The sequence below is a fragment of the Scyliorhinus torazame genome, chromosome 8, assembly GCF_047496885.1.
Source record: "Scyliorhinus torazame isolate Kashiwa2021f chromosome 8, sScyTor2.1, whole genome shotgun sequence".
Lineage (NCBI taxonomy): Eukaryota > Metazoa > Chordata > Chondrichthyes > Carcharhiniformes > Scyliorhinidae > Scyliorhinus > Scyliorhinus torazame.
The window spans coordinates 100,847,682-100,870,205 of NC_092714.1; the positions used below are offsets into that span (position 1 = coordinate 100,847,682).

The 22,524-nt window shown below is 44.6% G+C and overlaps 1 protein-coding gene across 2 annotated transcripts in view; it reads left to right on the forward strand.

Moving 5' to 3' along the window:
* The window catches only part of LOC140428010 (interleukin-1 receptor accessory protein-like 1), a 2,037,829-nt gene that overhangs the window by 1,441,214 nt on the left and 574,091 nt on the right, over positions 1-22,524 (forward strand). For both annotated transcript variants that reach the window (XM_072513958.1, XM_072513959.1), the window contains exon 6: positions 10,305-10,379. In XM_072513958.1, the coding sequence (XP_072370059.1) occupies positions 10,305-10,379 (75 nt within the window). The remainder of the gene's footprint in view (positions 1-10,304; positions 10,380-22,524) is intronic.

Genomic DNA, 22,524 nt, shown 5'->3' on the forward strand with positions numbered 1-22,524 from the left:
GACTCTGTAACAGGGGGACCGTCTACAGGGACCCCTGTAATATGGAGACTCCTCCGGCACCTCCTGACCAAAGGGACCCCCCCCCCCCCCCACAGCGACCCCTGTAATAGGGAAGCCCCTGTCTCAAGGGCTTCCCACATCACCCTTCATGATTCAGTGGCCTAACTGGTAAAACCCCAATGTTTGCAAACATTGACCACATCAAAGAGAGTTCAGGGCAGTGAAATCACAGGCTTGAGTGATTGGAATACACAATGCTTGGAATGCACTTACCTTTCGTTGATGTGGTTAATGTTTGTAAACATTGAGATTTCACCACTTATCAAAGCTGCAGATGGTTTGTAGAAGCTGTCAAACACAGACCACTATTTCAAAGCTATGAATGTCTTGCAGCTAATGGATCTGTGGGAACCAGATGCAGGTCACAGCTGTTCTCCTTTGAGGAAAGGAGAGGTGAAGCTTTAAATAAGTGTTACAGCTGTAATTCTTCTCACTCCCCCTGTCTGGACTGCTGTCTAGCTTCCAGACAGGTTTTTTTTTTGGGGGTGGTCCGTGTGGGGGAGGGTCCATGGGTGGGGTTCCCTTTAGGCAGGGGGTCCCTGTGGGATATCTCCCCATTACAGTGTTCCTGTGGGGGTCCCTATTACAGGAGTCCCTGTGGAGGGTCTCCCTATTACAGGGGTCACTGGGGAAGAATTTTGGGATACCCCCATATTTGGGGTGGGGGGGGGTCACCCAGGTACCCAGGGGGCGGCTGCTTTGCGGTGCGGCGTGTTCGAGGCTGCTTTGCAGTGCAGGGGGGTGGGGGGGTGGCTGGCCGTGGGACCTCGCTATCGGGCTGCCCTCTCAAAATGGTGGCCTGATAGCAGGAATCCCTTGTATTCCATGCCATGCATAATACAGAATTGCTTGCCGGTTTGCACTCCCAAGGGGATCATAAACCAGGTGTAATTCATCTCCAGTAGGAGAACATAGGGCAGGTTCTTCGTCCCACCGCACACGGTTTCTGGTGCAGTGTGCCCCGCCAGCAGTGGGATTCTCCATCCCGGCAGCCAGTAAATGGGGTTTCCCACGCACCCCCAAGCTGACGGGAAATCCGCAGGCATGAGTGCGCTGCTGGCGAAATGGAGGATCACGCCCATCGTCTCCCAAATGGAGAACCCACCTTATCAACGGGTTACAGGCCATTCAGCCATTTCTAGCACAGAAGGTCAGCCTATCAGGTCTATGCTGGCTCCCTGTGGAGAAATCTGGTTGGTCCCACTCTATCTCTGAAGCTCTGCAAGTTCATTTCCTTTGAAATCATTGATTGTTTAGCACACTGGGCTAAATCGCTGGCTTTGAAAGCAGACTAAGGCAGGCCAGCAGCACGGTTCAATTTCCGTACCAGCCTCCCCGAACCGGCACCGGAATGTGGCGACTCGGGGCTTTTCACAGTAACTTCATTGAAGCTTACTTGTGACAATAATCAATTTTCATTTCATTTCATTTCCAGCACCACCGTGGTCAGCGATCACAGGTCAGTACCACTCGCATCTTCACAACTTTCTTCCTCATATTTTTCCTGCATCTCTCACCTAAAATCTTTAATCTGTCTCCCTTAGTCCTTGTGCAATCAGCTGGAAGAATTTTTCCTTGCCTACCTTATCTAAGCCTGTACCTCTATCAAATCTTGCCCTCAATTCCCCGGCACAGCGAGTGCTGTGGACAGAGCCTGCCCCCCGGGCAATATTTTAAAGATTAGCCAAAAAAGTTTGTAAAAACTCTAGTTGCACTGAAAATTGTGCTGAGAATTCCATAAGCTTTTATGCTGAGAAAAGCAGCAGGATCGCATGGAAACTCCAGACTTGCGTTTTCATAAATTGGAATGTTCCACAAAAATGAAGTAACCTTCTTCCAATTGAATCAGCCAAGATGGAAGTCCATAAAATAGGTGTATTAATTGTGTATCATTTCAGTGGTTTAGAGTTGTCTTTTTTATTTCTTGGAAAGGAGGATTAAATGAAGTAACTGTAGTGATTGGAGCTGTTCCATTTTTGTGGCAGAAATACTTTGTGCTGTCATGGATTCCCTGTTTGAGACATATCAGATGATAAAAAAGAAGTATGACCAGTTGCCTAAATATATAACACTATCTGTGACACTATATCAGTGTCAATGAACTGTGCAGAATAAAATGCGAATACTGAACAAGGACAACGAGGCACTGTGATTCTACATCTTTTTGTATTTATTGATTGGAACAGGACAGGCATAAGATATATACAAGATTGGGGAAGTAAGATTAAAAATGACAGCCGAGGAGATGTTCCTTCAAGGATCTTCCACTTGTGATATTAAATGTGTGTGCAGTACAGATGTCTCTGATTCTGTGTTAGAGTTTCATAGATTATCATAGATTATCATAGAATTTACAGTGGAGGCGGTATCCACGGTACTTAACTCAATATTTACCCAGGAAATGTTACCCGGAGGAAAACTAATCTAACTCCTGAGTAATACCAGAATTGACACCCCAGTCACTCATACTGACCGCCCAACCAGATCTCCTGTCCCCCCCATGACCACATTTACTGATGTCACCGACTATTCTCAAAATCATGACTATTCCACAGATACAACGACCAGGTCAACAACCTACCATCCTATTCATCCACCACATCACTACCTGCAAACCTACCCACCTATCTCACCCTTCTACCCACCTGCCATCTCACCCACCTTCCACGTTACCCACCTATCACCTTACTCACCTGCCATCTCGCCCCATCTACCACTAAACACAACAACACCTCACCCACCTGCAACCCTCCCCACCTGCCATCTCACTACCTACCCCTACACACCTGTCACCAGACCTATCTGCTACCCTACCACCCACCGCCCTACCCACCTATCACCTCATCCACCTGCCACCATAGCCACCTGCCACCTCAACCATCTTCCACCCTACCCAACTACATCTCACCCACCTACCACCTACCTGCCATGCTACCCACCTGTCACCTCATCCACCTCTTATCCTGCCCATCTGCTATCTCACCCATCTACCATGCTACCCACCTGCCACTTCATCCACCTTTCTAGCTACCCACCTATCACCCTACCTATCACCTCACCTACCTATCCACCTGTTGCTCACCCATTTGCCACCTCATATACCTACCACCATATCTACCTATGTGCTTACCCACTTCCCCATTTACCCACTTGCCTCACCTACCTTATCACCTACTCATTCATCCATTCGCCCTTCCACTCACATTCACCCACTAATGTCCATTCACTAACCTTCAGACTAGACCTTTGAACTTTTCCATGTGGCAGTTAGTGCCATAAAACAGTGATGTGTGCTGCCTTCCCCCTGACTCTGCTCCAATGCAGCAGAGCTCTCTGAGGCATTTCTAATAAACCCAAGTTTGGAGGACCCAGCGAGAAATGTGGAGCAGCAAAAAGTTGGGTAGTTGTTGGAACGGAGCAGCAATCCAAAGATGATTTCTGTTCCTCAGAAAATCCAGACTGTTAGTAAAACCATTCCTTCCTTGAACGCTTTGTAAAAACACTGGAGTTGAAATTGGATCACATTGTGTCGTATAAAATGAACACAAAACTGTCCAGTTGCCAGGATGAAAAAGGGATAATACTTGGTAAGGGTCAGGTTTCTTTCCATACTCTTCCACCTAGGCTTTTCACAGAGGGCACAATGGGCTGGATTCTCCATTCCTGAGGCTGAGTGCCGAGGCCAATGATGTTTCACAACGGGAAAATCGGCACAAAACCTGCACCGATTCCGCTACCGGTGAGGGGCTAGCACCGCCACCGCATAAAACACCTGCGGAATGCACGGAAAACGGGTTGGAGAATCACCAGATCCGTGCTGCACAAGCGCTGGGCTGACAAGCTGTAGCCACGCATATGTCAACACCCCCCCCACACACCCACCCTAACCCCACAGCCCACCTCCTGGCAACCCCCCCACCACTCCCCCCAGCCCTGGCAGAAACCCCTGGCCAGCGGCACGGATCTCAGCAGAGTGTGGCGGAGCTGGACACTGTCCACACACCCTCTCTTTCTCTCCGCAGCCGCCAGGCCAGTCTCATGACTGCTGAGACCACACATGGCCCGTGTCATCGGAGGCGGAGCATCGTGGTTGGGCACGCTAATAATATTCCAACGAGGTTACAATTGCGTGTGGCGCGTGCCTCGATGATGCCAATTTGGAGGGGATGGAGTATTACGACACAACGTCAAACCAGCACTGCCATGATTTCGCCATCAGGAGCCATTCTCCACCCGATTGCCGTTCCCGATTTTGGCGTTGGGCAAAGAAGAATCTCGCCCAATGAGTGCAGTCGATAGTCATATTAATTTAAAAAGTTCAACATTTTTTCCTTAAATGAAGCCCTCGAGGGCAGCACGGTAGCATTGTGGATAGCACAATTGCTTCACGGCTCCAGGGTCCCAGGTTCGATTCCCGGCTTGGGTCACTGTCTGTGCGGAGTCTGCACATCCTCGCCGTGTGTGCGTGGGTTTCCTCCGGGTACTCCGGTTTCCTCCCACAGTCCAAAGATGTGCAGGTTAGGTGGATTGGCCATGATAAATTGCCCTTAGTGTCCAAAATTGCCCTTAGTGTTGGGTGGGGCTACTGTGTTATGGGGATAGGATGGAGGTGTGGACCTTGGTAGGGTGCTCTTTCCAAGAGCCGGTGCAGACTCGATGGGCCGAATGGCCTCCTTCTGCACTGTAATTTCTATGATAATCTATGAGTGCTGTGATTAAGTAAAGTTATGAGCAGACAATGGGATAGAGTAGAGAGGGCTGAGGGATATTTTTCAATTCATGAAAGATTTGAGTGGAGTTTGTAGGAAAGGACCATTTTTTCTGTGATATGTGAGAGAGGATATCAATTCAGAATTGTTACTCAGAGAATAGAGAAAGTCTTTGAACGGAGGTTGATTGGAATATGGAATACATTGAAGCAAGATAAAGTTAAAAATAAAATCTCATTCTTTGAAAGAGGACAACACGGGACTATGTGGAGAAAAGGTGGAGTTTGTTTTGGATTGTTTGGATTGCAGACAGTCCATGCAGGAATAATGGACTATTTGCCCTCCTTCTGTGCTCAGAACTTTATTCCTTTTCAAAGAGAACTTGTGGGATTAGCAACTGCAATGCAAAAATGAGGAAAATTCAGGGAATTAGTCCAATTTATTTTATTCTTTTACAAATCTAGTGCTTTGGGATCCAAATAAGACCTGATCCACTTTTAGCAGCTGATTTTGCAAAAACCTTTTTAACCAAATGGTATAATCAAGTTTCTAAATGGAAGCTACCCACTTAAATCAGCCATTATACTCTTCAGAGTGATTGTTAGCAGCCGGGGGGTCATAAGGTGAAGACAGATGCAACAGAAAATTAGAAATGCCAACACTTAAGAGCTTCTGCTAATTAGAATTCAAAACAAATTCCTGCAATTAAATTGGAATGACATTTTCTGTGTGGGAATGATCACCTGAACTGCACAAAGAAAAGAAACAACCCTCCTACTTTAGGCAGTTGAAAATCATAACTTAGTGGCATGCCTACCTCTCCAAAGTAATAAATAGCTTATTTTATGTCCATAGAAAACATATTTTGAATTACAAGAAAAATCATTGTCAGGAAGTAACTACCAGATGTGTGTACGGGGCATTGAATGTAAATTGTTTGACGCGTTTGTCAACACATTTAAAAGCAGGAACCTAGGAAGAAGTGCAGGCCATTATGCTTCCCAAGCCTGCTCCAACATTAAATGCAATCATAGCTGATTTGAGTCCTAACTCCATTTTACTGAATTGATTGAATCTACATCCCTTAATAGCCTTGATGAGAAAAACTCTCAGATTTAAATTTTTTAACAGAGCTAGCATCTATTTTGTTTTGGAATAGAGTTCCACACTTTGTATAAGAAGTGTTTCCCTGTCAATTCCTTTCATAATCCTAAAAACCCCTATTAAAATCGCCCCTTAACCTTTTGTATTCCAGCAAATACAGTCTCGTTTATCTGATCTTTCCTTGTAATTTAGTACAGGGGATACCCCAGTAGGGGCACCAATGTAACACAACCTTTATTATAATATTTGTGAAGGTATGAGGGCAGTGGGTAGTGCCCCTAATTCTGAGCCAGGAACTCTGGGTCTTGTCCCAGGATTTGGTGGCCATGAAAAATACATTCATAGCATTGTCAATCAGTAAGTCCTTCTGTTACGTCTGTGACAGGCAATAAGAGCGGGAGAGTATCCAGGTCAGCCATGCTTGATATGAAGTGGAGCCGTTTGGTGACAGGCTAGCGACCTGACTCAGGTGAAAAAGGTAGTTATGGAAACAGACATAAGCACATGCTTTGTCTCCCTCATATCTCATCTTTTGTTTGCACTGAGTGCTGAATTTGGTGCATTTGAGTGCTATAGTGAGAGTTTGGTGACTGAGGGAGTATAAGGCTTCATTTTTATCTGAAGTCTAGTCTTTCTTTTATTTAGTTAATTAACTTAAACGTTGCTGTTTGGTTTAGAAGAAGGTGAATTTTCAATCAGCTTTAAACAAAGCTTCTACTTGTAGGCACTTGCAGCTGGAGCTTGTTAGTTAGTTAATTGGATTAGGCCAGTTTTCAGAGGCTAGATTCACATGTATAAAAATGATCCCCTACGGTGCAGACTTTGTTGCACTGAATGCTGAATTTGGTGCATTTGAGTGCTATAGTGAGAGTTTGGTGACTGAGGGAGTATAAGGGAGTAAGGTGCTCCTTTCATTTTGTTCCCTACATTTCCGCAAAGAGTGGGAAGAGAGCCAGGAAGTTACAGAGAGTGCAGCTGACTGGGAGCAGAGTCGGAGGGCGGGGATCCAGTTGGTCCACAGGGCAGCTGTATTCTGTAAGGTAAGAGGGGATGGAGGCTAGGCCAGTTGCATGCTCCTCCTGTAGGATGTGGGTGATGAGGGATACCACCGGTGTCCCCGCTGACTATACCTGCGGGAAGTGCACCCAACTCCAGCTCCTCAAAGACCGTGTTAGGGAACTGGAGCTGAAGCTGGATGAACTTCGGATCATCCGGGAGGCAGAGGGGGTGATAGCGAAGAGTTACAGGGAGGTAACCACACTCAAAGTACAGGGCAAGAATAGCTGGGTTACAGTCAGGGGAAAAAAAAGAAACAGGCAGACAGTGCAGGGATCCCTCATGGCCGTTCCCCTTCAAAACAAGTATACCGTTTTGGATGCTGTTGGGGGGATGACCTACCGGGGGATGGCCCTAGCGGTCAGGTCTCTGGCTCTGGGGCTCAGAAGGGAAGGGAGGAGAATAGAAAAGCAATAGTTGTAGGAGATTCAATGGTTAGGGGAATAGATGGGAGATTCTGTGGTCGCGAGCGTGACTCCCGGAAGGTATGTTGCCTCCTGGGTGCCAGGGCCAGGGATGTCTCAGAACATGTCTTCAGGATCCTTAAGGGGGAGGGTGAGCAGCCAGAAGTCGTGGTGCACATTGGTACCAACGACGTCGGTAGGAAAAGGGGTGTGGAGGTAATAAACGAGTTTAGGGAGTTAGGCTGGAAGTTAAAAGCCAGGACAGACAGAGTTGTCATCTCTGGTTTGTTGCCGGTGCCACGTGATAGCGAGGCTAGGAATAGGGAGAGAGTGCAGTTGAACACGTGGCTGCAGGAATGGTGTAGGAGGGAGGGCTTCAGGTATTTGGATAATTGGAGCGCATTCTGCGGAAGGTGGGACCTGTACAAGCAGGACGGGTTGCATCTGAACCAGAGGGGCACCAATATCCTGCGAGGGAGGTTTTCTAGTACTCTTCGGGAGGGTTTAAACTAAAATGGGAACCGCATTTGTAGTCCAGCAACTAAGGTAGCCGATATTCAGGATGCCAAAGCGTGTAATGAGGGAGTGGGGAAGGGAACACTGACAAAGGAGAGTACTTGCAGGCACGGAGATGGGTTGAAGTGTGTATACTTCAATGCAAGAAGCATCAGGAATAAGGTGGGTGAACTTAAGGCATGGATCGGTACTTGGGACTACAATGTGGTGGCCATCACGGAAACTTGGATAGAAGAGGGGCAGAAATGGTTGTTGGAGGTCCCTGGTTATAGATGTTTCAATAAGATTAGGGAGGGTGGTAAAAGAGGTGGGGGGGGGGGGGGCGTGGCATTGTTAATTAGAGATAGTATAACATCTGCAGAAAGGCAGTTCGAGGAGTATCAGCCTACTGAGGTAGTATGGGTTGAAGTCAGAAATAGGAAAGGAGCAGTCACCTTGTTAGGAGTTTTCTATAGGCCCCCCCAATAGTAGCAGAGATGTGGAGGAACAGATTGGGAAACAGATTTTGGAAAGGTGTAGAAGTCACAGGGTAGTAGCCATGGGTGACTTTAACTTCCCAAACATTGAGTGGAAACTCTTTAGATCAAATAGTTTGGATGAGGTGGTGTTTGTGCACTGTGTCCAGGAAGCTTTTCTAACACAGTTTGTAGATTATCCGACCAGAGGAGGGGCAATATTGGATTTAGTACTTGGTAATGGACCTGGGCAAGTGATAGATTTGTTAGTGGGGGAGCATTTTGGAGATAGTGACCACAATTCTGTGACTATCACTTTAGTAATGGAGAGGGATAGGTGCGTGCAACAGGACAAGGTTTACAATTGGGGGAAGGGTAAATACGATGTTGTCAGACAAGAATTGAAGTGCATAAGTTGGGAACATAGGCTGTCAGGGAAGGACACAAGTGAAATGTGGAACTTGTTCAAGGAACAGGTACTACGTGTCCTTGATATGTATGTCCCTGTCAGGCAGTGAAGACATGGTCGAGTGAGGGAACCATGGTTGACAAGAGAGGTTGAATGTCTTGTTAAGGAGAAAAAGGAGACTTATGTAAGGCTGAGGAAACAAGGTTCAGACAGGGCGTTGGAGGGATACAAGATAGCCAAGAGGGAACTGAAGAAAGGGATTAGGAGAGCTAGGAGAGGGCATGAACAAACTTTGGCAGGTAGGATCAAGGAAAACCCCAAGACCTTTTACACATATGTGAGAAATATGAGAATGACTAGAGCGAGGGTAGGTCCGATCAAGGACAGTAGCGGGAGATTGTGTATTGAGTCTGAAGAGATAGGAGAGGTCTTGAACGAGTACTTTTCTTCTGTATTTACAAATGAGAGGGGCGATATTGTTGGAGAGGACAGTGTGAAATAGACTGGTAAGCTCGAGGAAATACTTGTTAGGAAGGAAGATGTGTTGGGCATTTTGAAAAACTTGAGGATAGACAAGTCCCCCGGGCCTGACGGGATATATCCAAGGATTCTATGGGAAGTAAGAGAAGAAATTGCAGAGCTGTTGGCAATGATCTTTTCGTCCTCACTGTCAACAGGGGTGGTACCAGGGGATTGGAGAGTGGCGGATGTCATGCCCCTGTTCAAAAAAGGGATAACCCTGGGAATTACAGGCCAGTTAGTCTTACTTCGGTGGTAGGCAAAGTCATGGAAGGGGTACTGAAGGATAGGATTTCTGAGCATCTGGAAAGACACTGCTTGATTAGGGATAGTCAGTACGGATTTGTGAGGGGTAGGTCTTGCCTTACAAGTCTTATTGAATTCTTTGAGGTGGTGACCAAGCATGTGGATGAAGGTAAAGCAGTGGATGTAGTGTACATGGATTTCAGTAATGCATTTGATAAGGTTCCCCGTGGTAGGCTTCTGCAGAAAGTAAGGAGGCATGGGATAGTGGGAAATTTGGCCAGTTGGATAATATTTTCCCTGTTTCCCCACGTACTTCTTTGATGTTCCTTATCACTTTGAAAGTGTGTTTTTATCTTTCACATCCAACAGGCCACTTTTTTGCCCCCTCTCCTCTTGTGACATATTCATAATATTTACTTGTGGCTTTTATTCTCAGCAACTTTTATTGATTCTCTAATCTCAAATTGAGATTTTGCCCACCCTTGCCATATCTGTTTAAATCCACTCCCAATTTTCAATGTACCATTTCTGAGTTGGCATTGGCAGCATAAACATATTCTTTATCCAGTTATTTTCTCCAGCTGGAAAACTAGACTGAATAATGCCTTTTTATTTAATAGCTTCTGATCAGTTTACAAATATCAGCCTTTTGGCTGTGCTTAGCGTAACAATGCACTGGTTTAAGGGCACGCATGCACTTATATTCTGTACAGATATAGGTGAGCAATGCCAGGCATATCTCGGGTTAGTTGCCTAATGTATATTATATTGACCATTGGTAAATGTTTTGTCCCAATGCACTTAATGTGTGAATATTTTCTTACAGCTCCAATGACAGACAAACCACCCAAGTTCCTCTATCCTTTAGAAAACAGGTTAAACCCTGTGGAGGCACAGCTTGGTAAGTCTTTTCCTTTTCATGCCACAGATAAAGTAACCTGAGGTTTCTGAGAGACTCAGCAATTGTACAATGTATTGCTGCCTATGCCTTAATGGGATGGTTTCTTTGTGATTACTTACATCCACTTGTCTCATGTATGTGGGTCACAGGAGCCATTAACGATGATCAGACACAAGGCTGCATAAATAGCAACTTTCTGTAGCAACAGCCAGAATCAAAGTACATTGTCTGATGATATTGAGTAATATTGCAACTCCTCCGAAGCAATTACCCACAGGATATATGTTTGCACTTTTATACAAGTCACACATTATTAATCAGTGGCCTTACAATAGAGAATATATGACATAGGCCCTAGCTTCAGCAACACTATTCACTATGACAAGTTAACTGCTCATTGATTATGTAGCCATCAAATTTGGTGATTATTTTTTGTAATTCATGCCAATCAGCTTTATATTATTTAACTGCAATTTATTAAATGCACTGTATTACCTCGTATTTAAAAAGGTCAAGATTACTTGTTAAATAGGGCTGCAAAATGAACCTGTATCCCCATATTACAAAGAAAGTTCACAAGACAGTGCTTGAACAAAGTTTTCCATTTGTTACAAACAGTTTCACCACCAAAACCCCTTCTTGAAACTAGAATTGCTGCATATAAATCATGATTGGAATTAACATTTTTTTTCTGTATTACATGTATTTCTGCCATTTTATATTTCTGTGACATTATGCTGATGACACCAGTGAGATACTGGTGTGGGTTACAAAGCCTTGAATGTAACATTTGAATTACTGTGTATCGTTAATGCCAATGTTCCCTTAATTAGTCGCAGTGTCTGCAGGTAATTCTGCTCCCTGATTCTGTAGACTTTAATAATTTACTCGCAACAGTGCAGAGAGGATTCAAATTTTGATTTGCTGCAGCCTTTCTGAAATTTTGATGGTGACATTTGCTCTTCAAGCCTAACTGTGTGGTTCCTCACAAATTAAAGTGCCCAATCCCTGTCTGAAATTACCTTAAAATAAAATGCTGTTTACATTATAATCCCAGTCTCTGGCTAACCTGGCCTAAAATAGGAATAATCCCAGGTTGAGGTAAATGCAGGAAAAATATTAAGGTGAGACAGTGCTGAACCCGGGAAAAGGTGTTATAATGTTTTAATGATGTAGTAAACGCTGAATAAAGTGGTATTATGCAGCTCAAGATCTATAATCTCAGACTGTGGTGAACACTGGATTGGTGGTGTTTTTTTCAATTATGCCTTATTAGACCAATAATATGTGCTAATTAAGCAGAAGTATTGTGGTTCATTTTACCAAATTGATGCAAACATGATTGGGCATGATATCTTTTCAATGAATATGTGTGTGGTTTGGTCATTCAATGTTTTATGTATTAAATTTGCTGCATTGCATAATGTGATAACACAGTGGATTATTTAGTAAATGTTAGCATATTATTTTTTTTAAAGCTGCATTTTATATTGACTATGCCAGTTTGAAAAATGGCTCAAATTTTAATGACCTTTACTTTCCGTTTATTCTACATTTCACCCAGAGGTTGGTCTCTATTTTGGGCAGCAGTATAATCTCAGCAGGAATGGCAGTATGCGCTTGGCCAGCAGTTAATGTTTTACACCCTACTGCACAGTGGCAGATAGTGTCACAAATACATTGCTAACTCACACCAAAACCACAATGTTGTCAGATCCGCTGAGCAGGAACGATAGCTTGCAGCATGACTAAGCCGAAGAGACTATTCATTTTCATGTCAGTGCACAAATCCTAAATACCTGTTTTATTGAATGTTTCTCAAAATAGGCCAGTGGTACCAGTATGATTGAAACTGCATTTTTGTTTTGTTAGTTGGAGAGCAAAATCTTTGTGAGCACCAAGTGCCCACAGCAAAATACATCTTCCAGTTGTAATAAAATTAAGCCGTGTTTTATCAATCTGGGTTACAGAAATATGCATAGAAAAAAAAGAGGAGCAATTGAGCTGTTATCCCAGCAATTTTCATTGACAATTTTTTAATGGGCTGGATGCTCCGCCCCACGGTGCCACATTTCTATTTCACCCCGCCGCCGGGATGCTCCGTTACACCAGTCGGTCAATGGGGTTTCCCATTGTGGGGCAGACCCACGCCGTCAAGAAACCCCCGAGCTGCCGGCAAAACGGAGAATCCCGCCGGTGGAGAATCCAGCCCAATGTCTTTATATTAGCCTTTGCTTTGATAAATATTTATGCTGAGGAAGTACAAATGAATGTCATAATTGGCATAAAACGTATTCATTATTAACACAAAATGCACTTCTGTGGTAGTCTTGTGGCAAGAACAGAACCGAAGATGAAAGAAAAGCACATAAAAGGGAAGATCAAAAACATCTTTCCGTACAGTACATGTTTTTTAATAATAGAAAATAAGTAAATATGGTTTCTTGATTAAAACAGATTGATGTTGGCACTGTCCTTCACTGATAAAATTATTTATTTCTCAGGCATAAGGTTAATATACACAGTTAAAGATGTTTCCAGATAGCGCATTGAGTTATTGCTTTGTCTGCATTGATTTTTGTCATAATTTCGAAGGGGGTGCTGATTTTAATTTCCAAACAGCCAGCCAGTGGAATGCATGAGCTAACAATTTGATCCCCTTGATGGAGATCCAGACCATTTCGAGGGCATCATGCTGCAGTTCGCCAGCGATGGGCCAGCACAAATATAGTGGAAGAAGTCACGTCAAGAGGGTTTTTATTCTCTGCCAATGTGCCAGTCATGAGGTGAAATTGTCCGCATACTAGAATAGGGATGGAATATCCAAGCATATGAAGAGCAGAGAGGATGCATCCTGAATAAAAGCCTAAGGAACTTGGGAAACATGAGCAATGTTTACTTAAATCACACCTTTGAGGCGAGGGGAGAAATGAACTCCTATCTTTATAAGATTTATTAAAAGAAATGTAAGAGGGTGACACGGTGGTGCAGTGGTTAGCATTGCTGCATCACGGCGCCAAGGACCGGGATTTGATCCCGACCCTGGGTCACTGGCCGTGTGGAGTTTGCACATTCTCCCCATGTCTGCGTGCCCCACAACTCAAAGATGTGCAGGGTAGGTGGATTGGCCATGTAAATTGCCCCTTATTTGGGGGAAAAATTGGGTACTTTAAATTGAAACGAAAAGAAAGAAATGGAAGAATAATTCTTAGAATTTTCTCTGGGCGTCTCAAAACCTAGCATAATTGGCTAAAAAAAGCTGCACTTCTCAAGGTTTTCACGAAAGTTAAAGAGACTGGGATAAACCCACAGAATCCTTCTTCTAATCTTTATTCCCTCTTCAATAAAGTTTGAAATAGTACCCTTGATACATTATTTTTCGAGTTTGCACTTCACACAGGATGGGAACACATTAGAAATTTGAGTTGCAGTGTGTATATGATTGTTGAACTGTTTTCATGAATGGTCAGAAAGATCAATTCCAGTGTGCTCCCAAATTCCCTGAAATGCTCTGTCAATAGGAGACTCTCCCAGGGTGGAATCACAAAGCTGTAGATTATCCCTGATTATTTATTTTTGATGTTCGTATGTTTTAAATGCCTTTCTAAGGATAACGACTGAAACATACATATGCTCTAAATCAACCACGTTGCTTTATAATGAAGAAATTGTACCTGTTCTTCTTTAATTTAGTTAATGGTTTTGGATAAAAGCTTGGAGTGAACGTTTAGCTTGTGAGCAATTTTTAAAAAGTAAGCCATACAGATATGCATGTTATTGTAATCTCATGGTGAAATGGACTTTTTCATTTCATTCAGTCAATTGCTTTAATAAGAAGACATGGGGTACAAAATTGTTATGTGCTACATTTCTTTGGGGCATAGAACAGGCACAAAAGCTGAGAGTTTTACAGGGCAATGCCTTTCACACTATTGGCATCTGACGTTGGTCCAGTGCCACATATGTCCAGGTATTATACGATCTCTGGCAGATATTTTATGCTAATAAGACCATAAGACCATAAGACATAGGAGCAGAATTAGGCTACTAGCCCATCGAGTCTGCTGTGCCATTCACTCATGGCTGATATTTTCTCATCCCCATTCTCCTGCCTTCTCCCCATAACCCCTGATCCTCTTATTAATCTATTTGTCTTAAAGACACTCAGTGAATTGGCCTCCAAAGCCTTCTGTGGCAAAGAGTTCCACAGATTCACCACCCTCTGGCTGAAGAAATTCCTACTCATCTCTGTTTTAAAGGATCATTCCTTTAGTCTGAGATGGTGTCCTCTGGTTCCAGTTTTGCCTACAAGCTGAAACATCCTCTCCACATCCACTCTATCCAGGCGTCACAGTGTCTTGTAAGTTTCAATAGAACTTAAGAACTAGGAGCAGGAGTAGGCCATCTGGCCCCTCGAGTCTGCTCCGCCATTCAATGAGATCATGGCTGATCTTTTTTGGACTCAGCTCCACTTTCCGGCCCGGACACCATAACCCTTAATCCCTTTATTCTTCAAAAAACTATCTATCTTTATCTTAAAAACATTTAATGAAGGAGCCTCTACTGCTTCACTGGGCAAGGAATTCCATAGATTCACAACCCTTTGGGTGAAGAAGTTCCTCCTAAGCTCACTCCTAAATCTACTTCCCCTTATTTTGAGGCTATGCCCCCTAGTTCTGCTTTAACTCGCCAGTGGAAACAACCTGCCCGCATCTATCCTATCTATTCCCTTCATAATTTTATACGTTTCTATAAGATCCCCCACATCCTTCTAAATTCCAACGAGTACAGTCCCAGTCTACTCAACCTCTCCCCGTAATCCAATCCCTTCAGCTCTGGGATTAACCTAGTGAATCTCCTCTGCACACCCTCCAGTGACAGTACGTCCTTTCTTAAGTAAGGAGACCAAAACTGAACACAATACTCCAGTGTGGCCTCACTAACACCTTATACAATTGCAGCATAACCTCCCTAGTCTTAAACTCCATCCCTCCAGCAATGAAGGACAACATTCCATTTGCCTTCTTAATCACCTGTTGCACCTGTAAACCAACTTTTTGTCACTCATGCACTAGCACACCCAAGTCTCTCTGCACAGCGGCATGTTTTAATATTTTATCATTTACATAATAATTCTGTTGCTATTATTCCTACCAAAATGGATAACCTCGCATTTGTCAACATTGTATTCCATCTGCCAGACCCTAGCCCATTCACTGAACCTATCCAAATCCCTCTGCAGACTTCCGGTATCCTCTGCACTTTTTGCTTTACCACTCATCTTACTGTCGTCTGCAAACTTGGACACATTGCACTTGGTCCCCAACTCCAAATCATCTATGTAAATTGTGAACAATTGTGGGCCCAACACTGAACCCTGAGGGACACCACTAGCTACTGATTGCCAACCAGAGAAACACCCATTTATCCCACTCTTTGCTTTCTATTAAATAACCAATCCTCTATCCATGCTACTACTTTACCCTTAACGCCATGCATCTTTATCTTATGCAGTAAACTTTTGTGTGGCATCTTGTCAAAAGCTTTCTGGAAATCCAGATATACCACATCCATTGGCTCCCCATTATCTACCGCACTGGTAATGCCCTCAAAAAATTCCACTAAATTAGTTAAGCACAACTTGCCCGTTATGAACCCATGCTGCATCTGCCTAATAGGACAATTTCTATCCAGATGCCTCGCTATTTCTTCCTTGATGATAGATTCCAGCATCTTCCCTACTACCGAAGTTAAGCTAACTGACCGATAATTACCCGCTTTCGGCTACCTCCTTTTTTAAACAGTGGTGCTACATTTGCTAATTTCCAATCTGCCGGGACCACCTCAGAGTCTAGTGAATTTTGGTAAATTATCACTAGTGCATTTGCAATTTCCCTAGCCATCTCTTTTAGCACTCTGGGATGCATTCCATCAGGGCCAGGTGACTTGTCTACCTTTAGCCCCATCAGCTTGCCCATCACTACTTCCTTCGTGATAACAATCATCTCAAGGCCCTCAGCTGTCATAGCCTCATTTCGATCAGTCACTGGCATGTTATTTGTGTCTTCCACTGTGAAGACTGACCCAAAAAACCTGTTCAGCTCCTCAGCCATTTCCTCATCTCCCATTATTAAATCTCCCTTCTCATCCTCTAAAGGACCATTATTTACCTTAGCCACTCTTTTTTGTTTTATATATTTATAGAAACTTTTACTGTCTGTTTTTATATTCTGAGCAAGTTTACTCTCATAATCTATCTTACTCTTATAATCTATCTTACTCTTCTTTCTAGCTTTTTTAGTAGCTTTCTGTTGCCCCCTAAAGATTTCCCAGTCCTCTCGTCTCCCACTAATCTTTGCCACTTTGTATGCTTTTTCCTTCAATTTGATACTCTCCCTTATTCCCTTAGATATCCACGGTCTATTTTCCCTCTTCCTACCGCCCTTCCCTTTTGATGGTATAAACCCTTGCTGAGCACTGTGAAAAATCGCTTGGAAGGTTCTCCACTATTCCTCAACTGGTTCACCATAAAGTCTTTGCTGCCAGTCTACCTTAGCTAGCTCTTCTCTCTTCCCATTGTAATCTCTTTTGGTTAAGCACAAAACACTAGTGTTTGATTTTACCTTCTCACCCTCCATCTGTATTTTAAATTCCACCATATTATGATCGCTCCTTCCGAGAGGATCGTTAACTATGAGATCATTAATCAATCCTGTCTCATTACACAGGACCAGATCTGGGACCGCTTGTTCCCTTGTAGGTTCCATTTCAGACTGTTCTAGGAAACTATCGTGGATACATTCTATAAACTCCTCCTCAAGGCTGCCTTGACCGACCTGGTTAAACCAATCGACATGTAGATTAAAATCCCCCATGATAACTGCTGTACCATTTCTACATGCATCAGTTATTTCTTTGCTTATTGCCTGCCCTACCATAATGTTACTATTTGGTGGCCTATAGACTACTCCTATCAGTGACTTTTTCGCCTTACTCAAATGGATTCAGCCTTATCCTCCATAGCACCTATGTCATCTCTTACTATTGCCCAGATGTCATCCTTAAATAACAGAGCTACACCACCTCCTTTACCATCCACTCTGTCCTTCCGAATAATTTGATACCCGTGGATATTTAACTCCCAGTCGTGACCATCCTTTAACCATGTTTCAGTAATGGCCACTAAATCAATAAGATCCCCTCTCATCCTTCTAAACTGCAATGAGTACAGACCCAGAGTCCTCAACCATTCCTCATACAACACATTCTTCATTCCAGGGATCATTCTTGTGAACCTCCTCTGGACCCTTTCCAAGGCAAGCACATCCTTTCTTAGATACGGGGCCCAAAACTGCTCACGATACTACAAATGGGGTCTGACCAAAGCCTTATACAGCCTCAGAAGAACATCCCTGGTCTTGTATTCGGCCCTCTTGACGTGAATGCTAACATTGCATTTGCCTTCTTAACTGCCGCCTGAACCTGCTCATTAACCTTAAGAGAATCGTGAACAAGTCCCTTTGTGCTTCTGCTTTCCGAAGCATTTTCCCATTTAGAAAATAGTCTATGCCTAAATTGCTCCTTCCAAAGTGCATAACATCACACTTGTCCACATTGTATTTCATTTGCCACTTCATTGACCACTCTCCTAGCTTATCTAAGTCCTTCTGCAGCTCTCTTGCTTCCTCAATACTACCTGTTCCTCTACAGATCTTTGTATCATTTGCAAACTTATCAACAGTGCCTTCAGTACCTTCTTCCAGATCATTAATGTATATTGTAAAAAGATGTGGTCCCAGCGCAGACCCCTGAGGCACACCACTAGTCACTGGCTGCCTAACCTCTTTTTATGACCCTGATCTGAAATTGGTCAAAAGCTAGGTAGAATTTACACTTTGCAAGCTCTGGCTAATTTTTCAGGGTCCAACTAACACTTTGCTGTTTTCATCCCACCCACCTTAATGTGGAGCCGAGAGAAGGAGGAGTGAATCTGCTGGATTGCCAGCAAGATTGTGGTTCCTCGCCCCACTCTGATTACTTCCTGAGCCGCTTTTCAGGACCTACCTGGCGTAATGCTGGGCATGACTAGAAAGGTGCATTGTGACACCTGATTGGCATTGCCCCAGATCACCGGGGTCCAATAGCCAATCTCTGGCCATCTCTTTAAGAGGTTGTGGGAGTCACGTCGCCCCTTTTCAAGCTTGCAAACTCATTTCTTATCCGATGTAAAGACTCACATCCACCGGTATCTTTGGATTACTTAAAAGCAGAAAGGATCATGATGTGTAATTTCTAATGGCAGCATTGGTGGAGACACAATGTGATAGCATGAAGGTAATGGATAGATCTATGCCTGGATCCCAGCTTTGTATTGTTATAATCACTCAAAATTCTGAAGCTGTCCAGTGCTCTTTTGTCAAATGCTTAGTATTGTTCGATTCGAAGCATATTTGATCCCACAGTAACTGGAACTTAGCCTGCAGTTTATTTTGTAATTTTCAATAATAAAACTATATTTGTTCCCAAGTACTTTACCATTCATGTGTTAACTTAAGAAATATAGGTCTTTTCTCAGGCCTAGGTGAACCTTTGTGAATAAGTGTCAAGACATTCTGTTTTCTCTTCAGTTGTCACTCTCTCTGTTCCATTCAAGAACACAAGCACAGATTGCAGGATGAGATCAGCAAATTAATTAATTTCCCTTCCCACCCGTTAAATATTTTGCAATCGTTGCAAAAATGTAATGTGACAGTATGCCTTATTAGAGTAGTAACCCTTCTGTTACAGAAATGACATTCCCTGGGTAGTGGGACCTTAACTCTACAGCAAAGGCAATCATTCTCACCAAAGGCCAAATCTGTGATTTAGCAAAGCGTATGTTCAATAAACGGTTCTTAAACTCCGTGTCATTTCATTCAGAGTTACCTGACACATGCTGGGTTTTGCCAAGATTTACAGACATTCACTGCTCCCTATCTTAAATCATTCCAGAGATGAGGCGGCATAGTGGTTAGCACTGCTGCCTCACGCAGAGACCCGGGTTCAAATCTAACCTTGGATCACTGTGTGGCGTATGTATGTTCTCCCCGTGTCTGTGTGGGTTTCCTCCAGATGCTCCGGTTTCCTCCCACAGTCCAAAGCTGTGCGAGTTAGTGGATTGGCCATGCTAAATTGCCCCTTAGTGTCGAGGAATCTGCAGGTTAGGTTACAGGGTTATCGGGATAGAGCGGGGTGGACATGGGAAGAGAGCTCATTTGAAGGGTCAGTGCAGACCTGATGGGCCGAATGGCCTCCTCCTGCACAGTAGAATTCTATGAGAACCAAATACTGATCCTCCAATTGCATCTTTGGACTGTGTGAGGAAACCGGACCACCCAGAGGAAACCCACGCAGACACAGGGAGAACGCGCAGACTCCGTACGGTCAGCGACCCAAGCCTGGAATCGAACCGGGTCCCTGGAGCTGTGAAGCAACAGTGCTAACCACTGAGCTACCCAGCACAGGACTCAGAGTGTCCATGGTCCCAGCACAGAGCTCAGAGTACCCATGGTCCCAGGTCAGAGTCCATGGCCACAGAGCAGAGCTTAGAGTATCCATGGTCCCAGCTCGGAGCTCAGAGTGTCCATGGTCACAGTACAGGACTCAGAGTGTACATAGTTGCAGCTTAGAGTATCCATGGTCAAAGCACAGAATTCAGAGTGTTCATGGTCCCACCCAGCATGGAGCTCAGAGTATCCATGGTCCCAGCTCAGTGTCTAAGGTCCAGCACAGGTCTATGGTCTCAATTTCCATGGTCCCAGCACGGATCTCAGACTACCCATGGTCCCAGCTTAGAGTGTCCATGGTCCCACCACGGAGCTCAGAGTGCCCATGGTCCCAGCACAGGTCTATGGCCCCAGCATGAAGCTCAGAGTACCCATGGTCCTTGCTCAGAATACCATGGTCCCAGCACAGAGCTCAGAGTGTCCTTGGTCCCAGCTCAGTGGGTTTAATTTAATGTTTCTGAGCCTGGAAGGGGAAAACTGTAGTTAGATTCATGCTAACAAAGCTTTTTGTATGAATGCAGGTTGGTTAAGTTCCAAAGGTGTTTCTATTATGCTGAAGAGTAAATGGAAGTAGCAGTCGTTGCATAGCAACTGGAGGCCCTTGTAAGGTGAAAAAGTTTTTAAATATAGTTTTACCTGAGTATACATAGAAACATAGAAGATCAGGGGTGACATTCTCCGACCCCCCGCCGGGTCGGAGAATCGGCGGGGGCTAGCGTGAATCCCGCCCCCGCCGGTTGCCGAAGTCTCCGGCACCGGATATTCGGCGGGGGTGGGAATCGCGCCGCGCCGGTTGGCGGGGCCCCCCCCCGCTCGAATTCTCCGGCCCGAATGGGCCGAAGTCCCGCCGATAAAATCCCTGTCCCGCCGGCGTAAATTAAACCACCTACCTTACTGGCGGGACAAGGCAGCGCGGGCAGGCTCCGGGGTCCTGGGCGGGGCGCGTGCCGATCTGGCCCCGGGGGATGCCCCCACGGTGGCCTGGCCCGCAATCGGGGCCCACCGATCCACGGGCGGGCCTGTGCCATGGGGCCACTCTTTCCCTTCCCCCTCCGCCACGGTCTCCACCATGGCGGAGGTGGAAGAGACTCCCTCCACTGCGCATGCGTGGGAAACTGTCAGCGGCCGCTGACGCTCCCGCGCATGCGCCGCCCGGAGATGTCATTTCCGTGCCAGCTGGCGGGGCACCAAAGGCCGTTTCCGCCAGCTGGCGGGGCGGTAATTCCTCCGGCGTCGGCCTAGCCCCTCAATGTTGGGGCTCGGCCCCCAAAGATGCGGAGCATTCCGCACCTTTGGGGCGGCGCGATGCCCGTCTGATTGGTGCCGTTTTGAGCGCCAGTCGGCGGACATCGCGCCGTTTCCGGAGTATTACGCCCCAGAGCAGGAGGAGGCCTTTTGTCCCTTCGAGCCTGCTCCGCCATTCACCACAATCATGGCTGATCATCCACCTCAATAGCCTAATCTTGCTTTCTCTCTGTAGCCTTTGATCCCATTCTCCCCAAGTGCTATATATAGCTGCCTCTTGAATATGTTCAATGATTTAGCATCAACTACTTCCTGTGGTAATGAATTCCACAGGCTCACCACTCTTTGGGTGAAGAAAGGTCTCCTCATCTCTGTCAGAAATGGTTTACCCTGAATCCTCAGACTGTGACCCCTGGTTCTGAACACGCCCATCATTGGTAACATCTATCCTGCCTAGTCCTGTTAGAATTTTATAAGTGTCTATGAGATCCCCCCTCATTCTTCTGAATTCCAGCAAGAACAATCCCAACCTAGTCTATATCTCCTCATATGACAGGCTCGCCATCCCTGGATCAGTGTGGTAAACCTATGAATTTTATGCCATGTACAAAAAAGCATTTTGCTAATAACTTTGAAATACGGTTCTGCTAATGAAATAACTGATACCCGAGATAGTTTTTTCAACTGTCAAGCATCAACCAATGTCTTGGTCTTGGAACATTTTCACTAGCATTGATAATGATCTGAAAGTGTCTGTACTCAATGATCTTGATTTTAATTGCGCTTTCCTGAGCAATTCCTGAATGGAGGACCAGCTCTTCATGATTTGATTATCACCAGAAGAAGGTGGTTAGATGATTTATGTAACATGCATGAAAACATGGAATCTTAACTCAAGTGGTTACTGAGGCAGTGGTTGGGTCACCATTTCCAAGGAAATAGGGGAAAGGGAGGGAAAAATGCATCTGGAATAATTTGTGTTCACATTTCATTGAGAACATATGCGATGGACCTAAAGGCTTGCTATGTCATCATTTCTATTATTAAAATTAAAAGCCGTGATGTTAAGTCCCATGTCTGGGAGTTATCTCATTAGTCACTGATGTGTTGGGTAAGCTGGGTCTGCGAGGACTGCATTTACTGTAGTAGAGAGAGAGACAGACTTCCAACACTTAAAGAAATGCAACTCTAATTTATTAAACTCTTAGCTATTAAACATGCTCGAACTGTGGGTTGACCCTATGCTGAGTTTTTTTTAATATATTTTATTCAAGATTTTTTGGCCAAACATAACAATACGTAGTGTTTCTTTTACACAACAATAAAGCAATATAAATAACAGTGGCCAGTTTTAA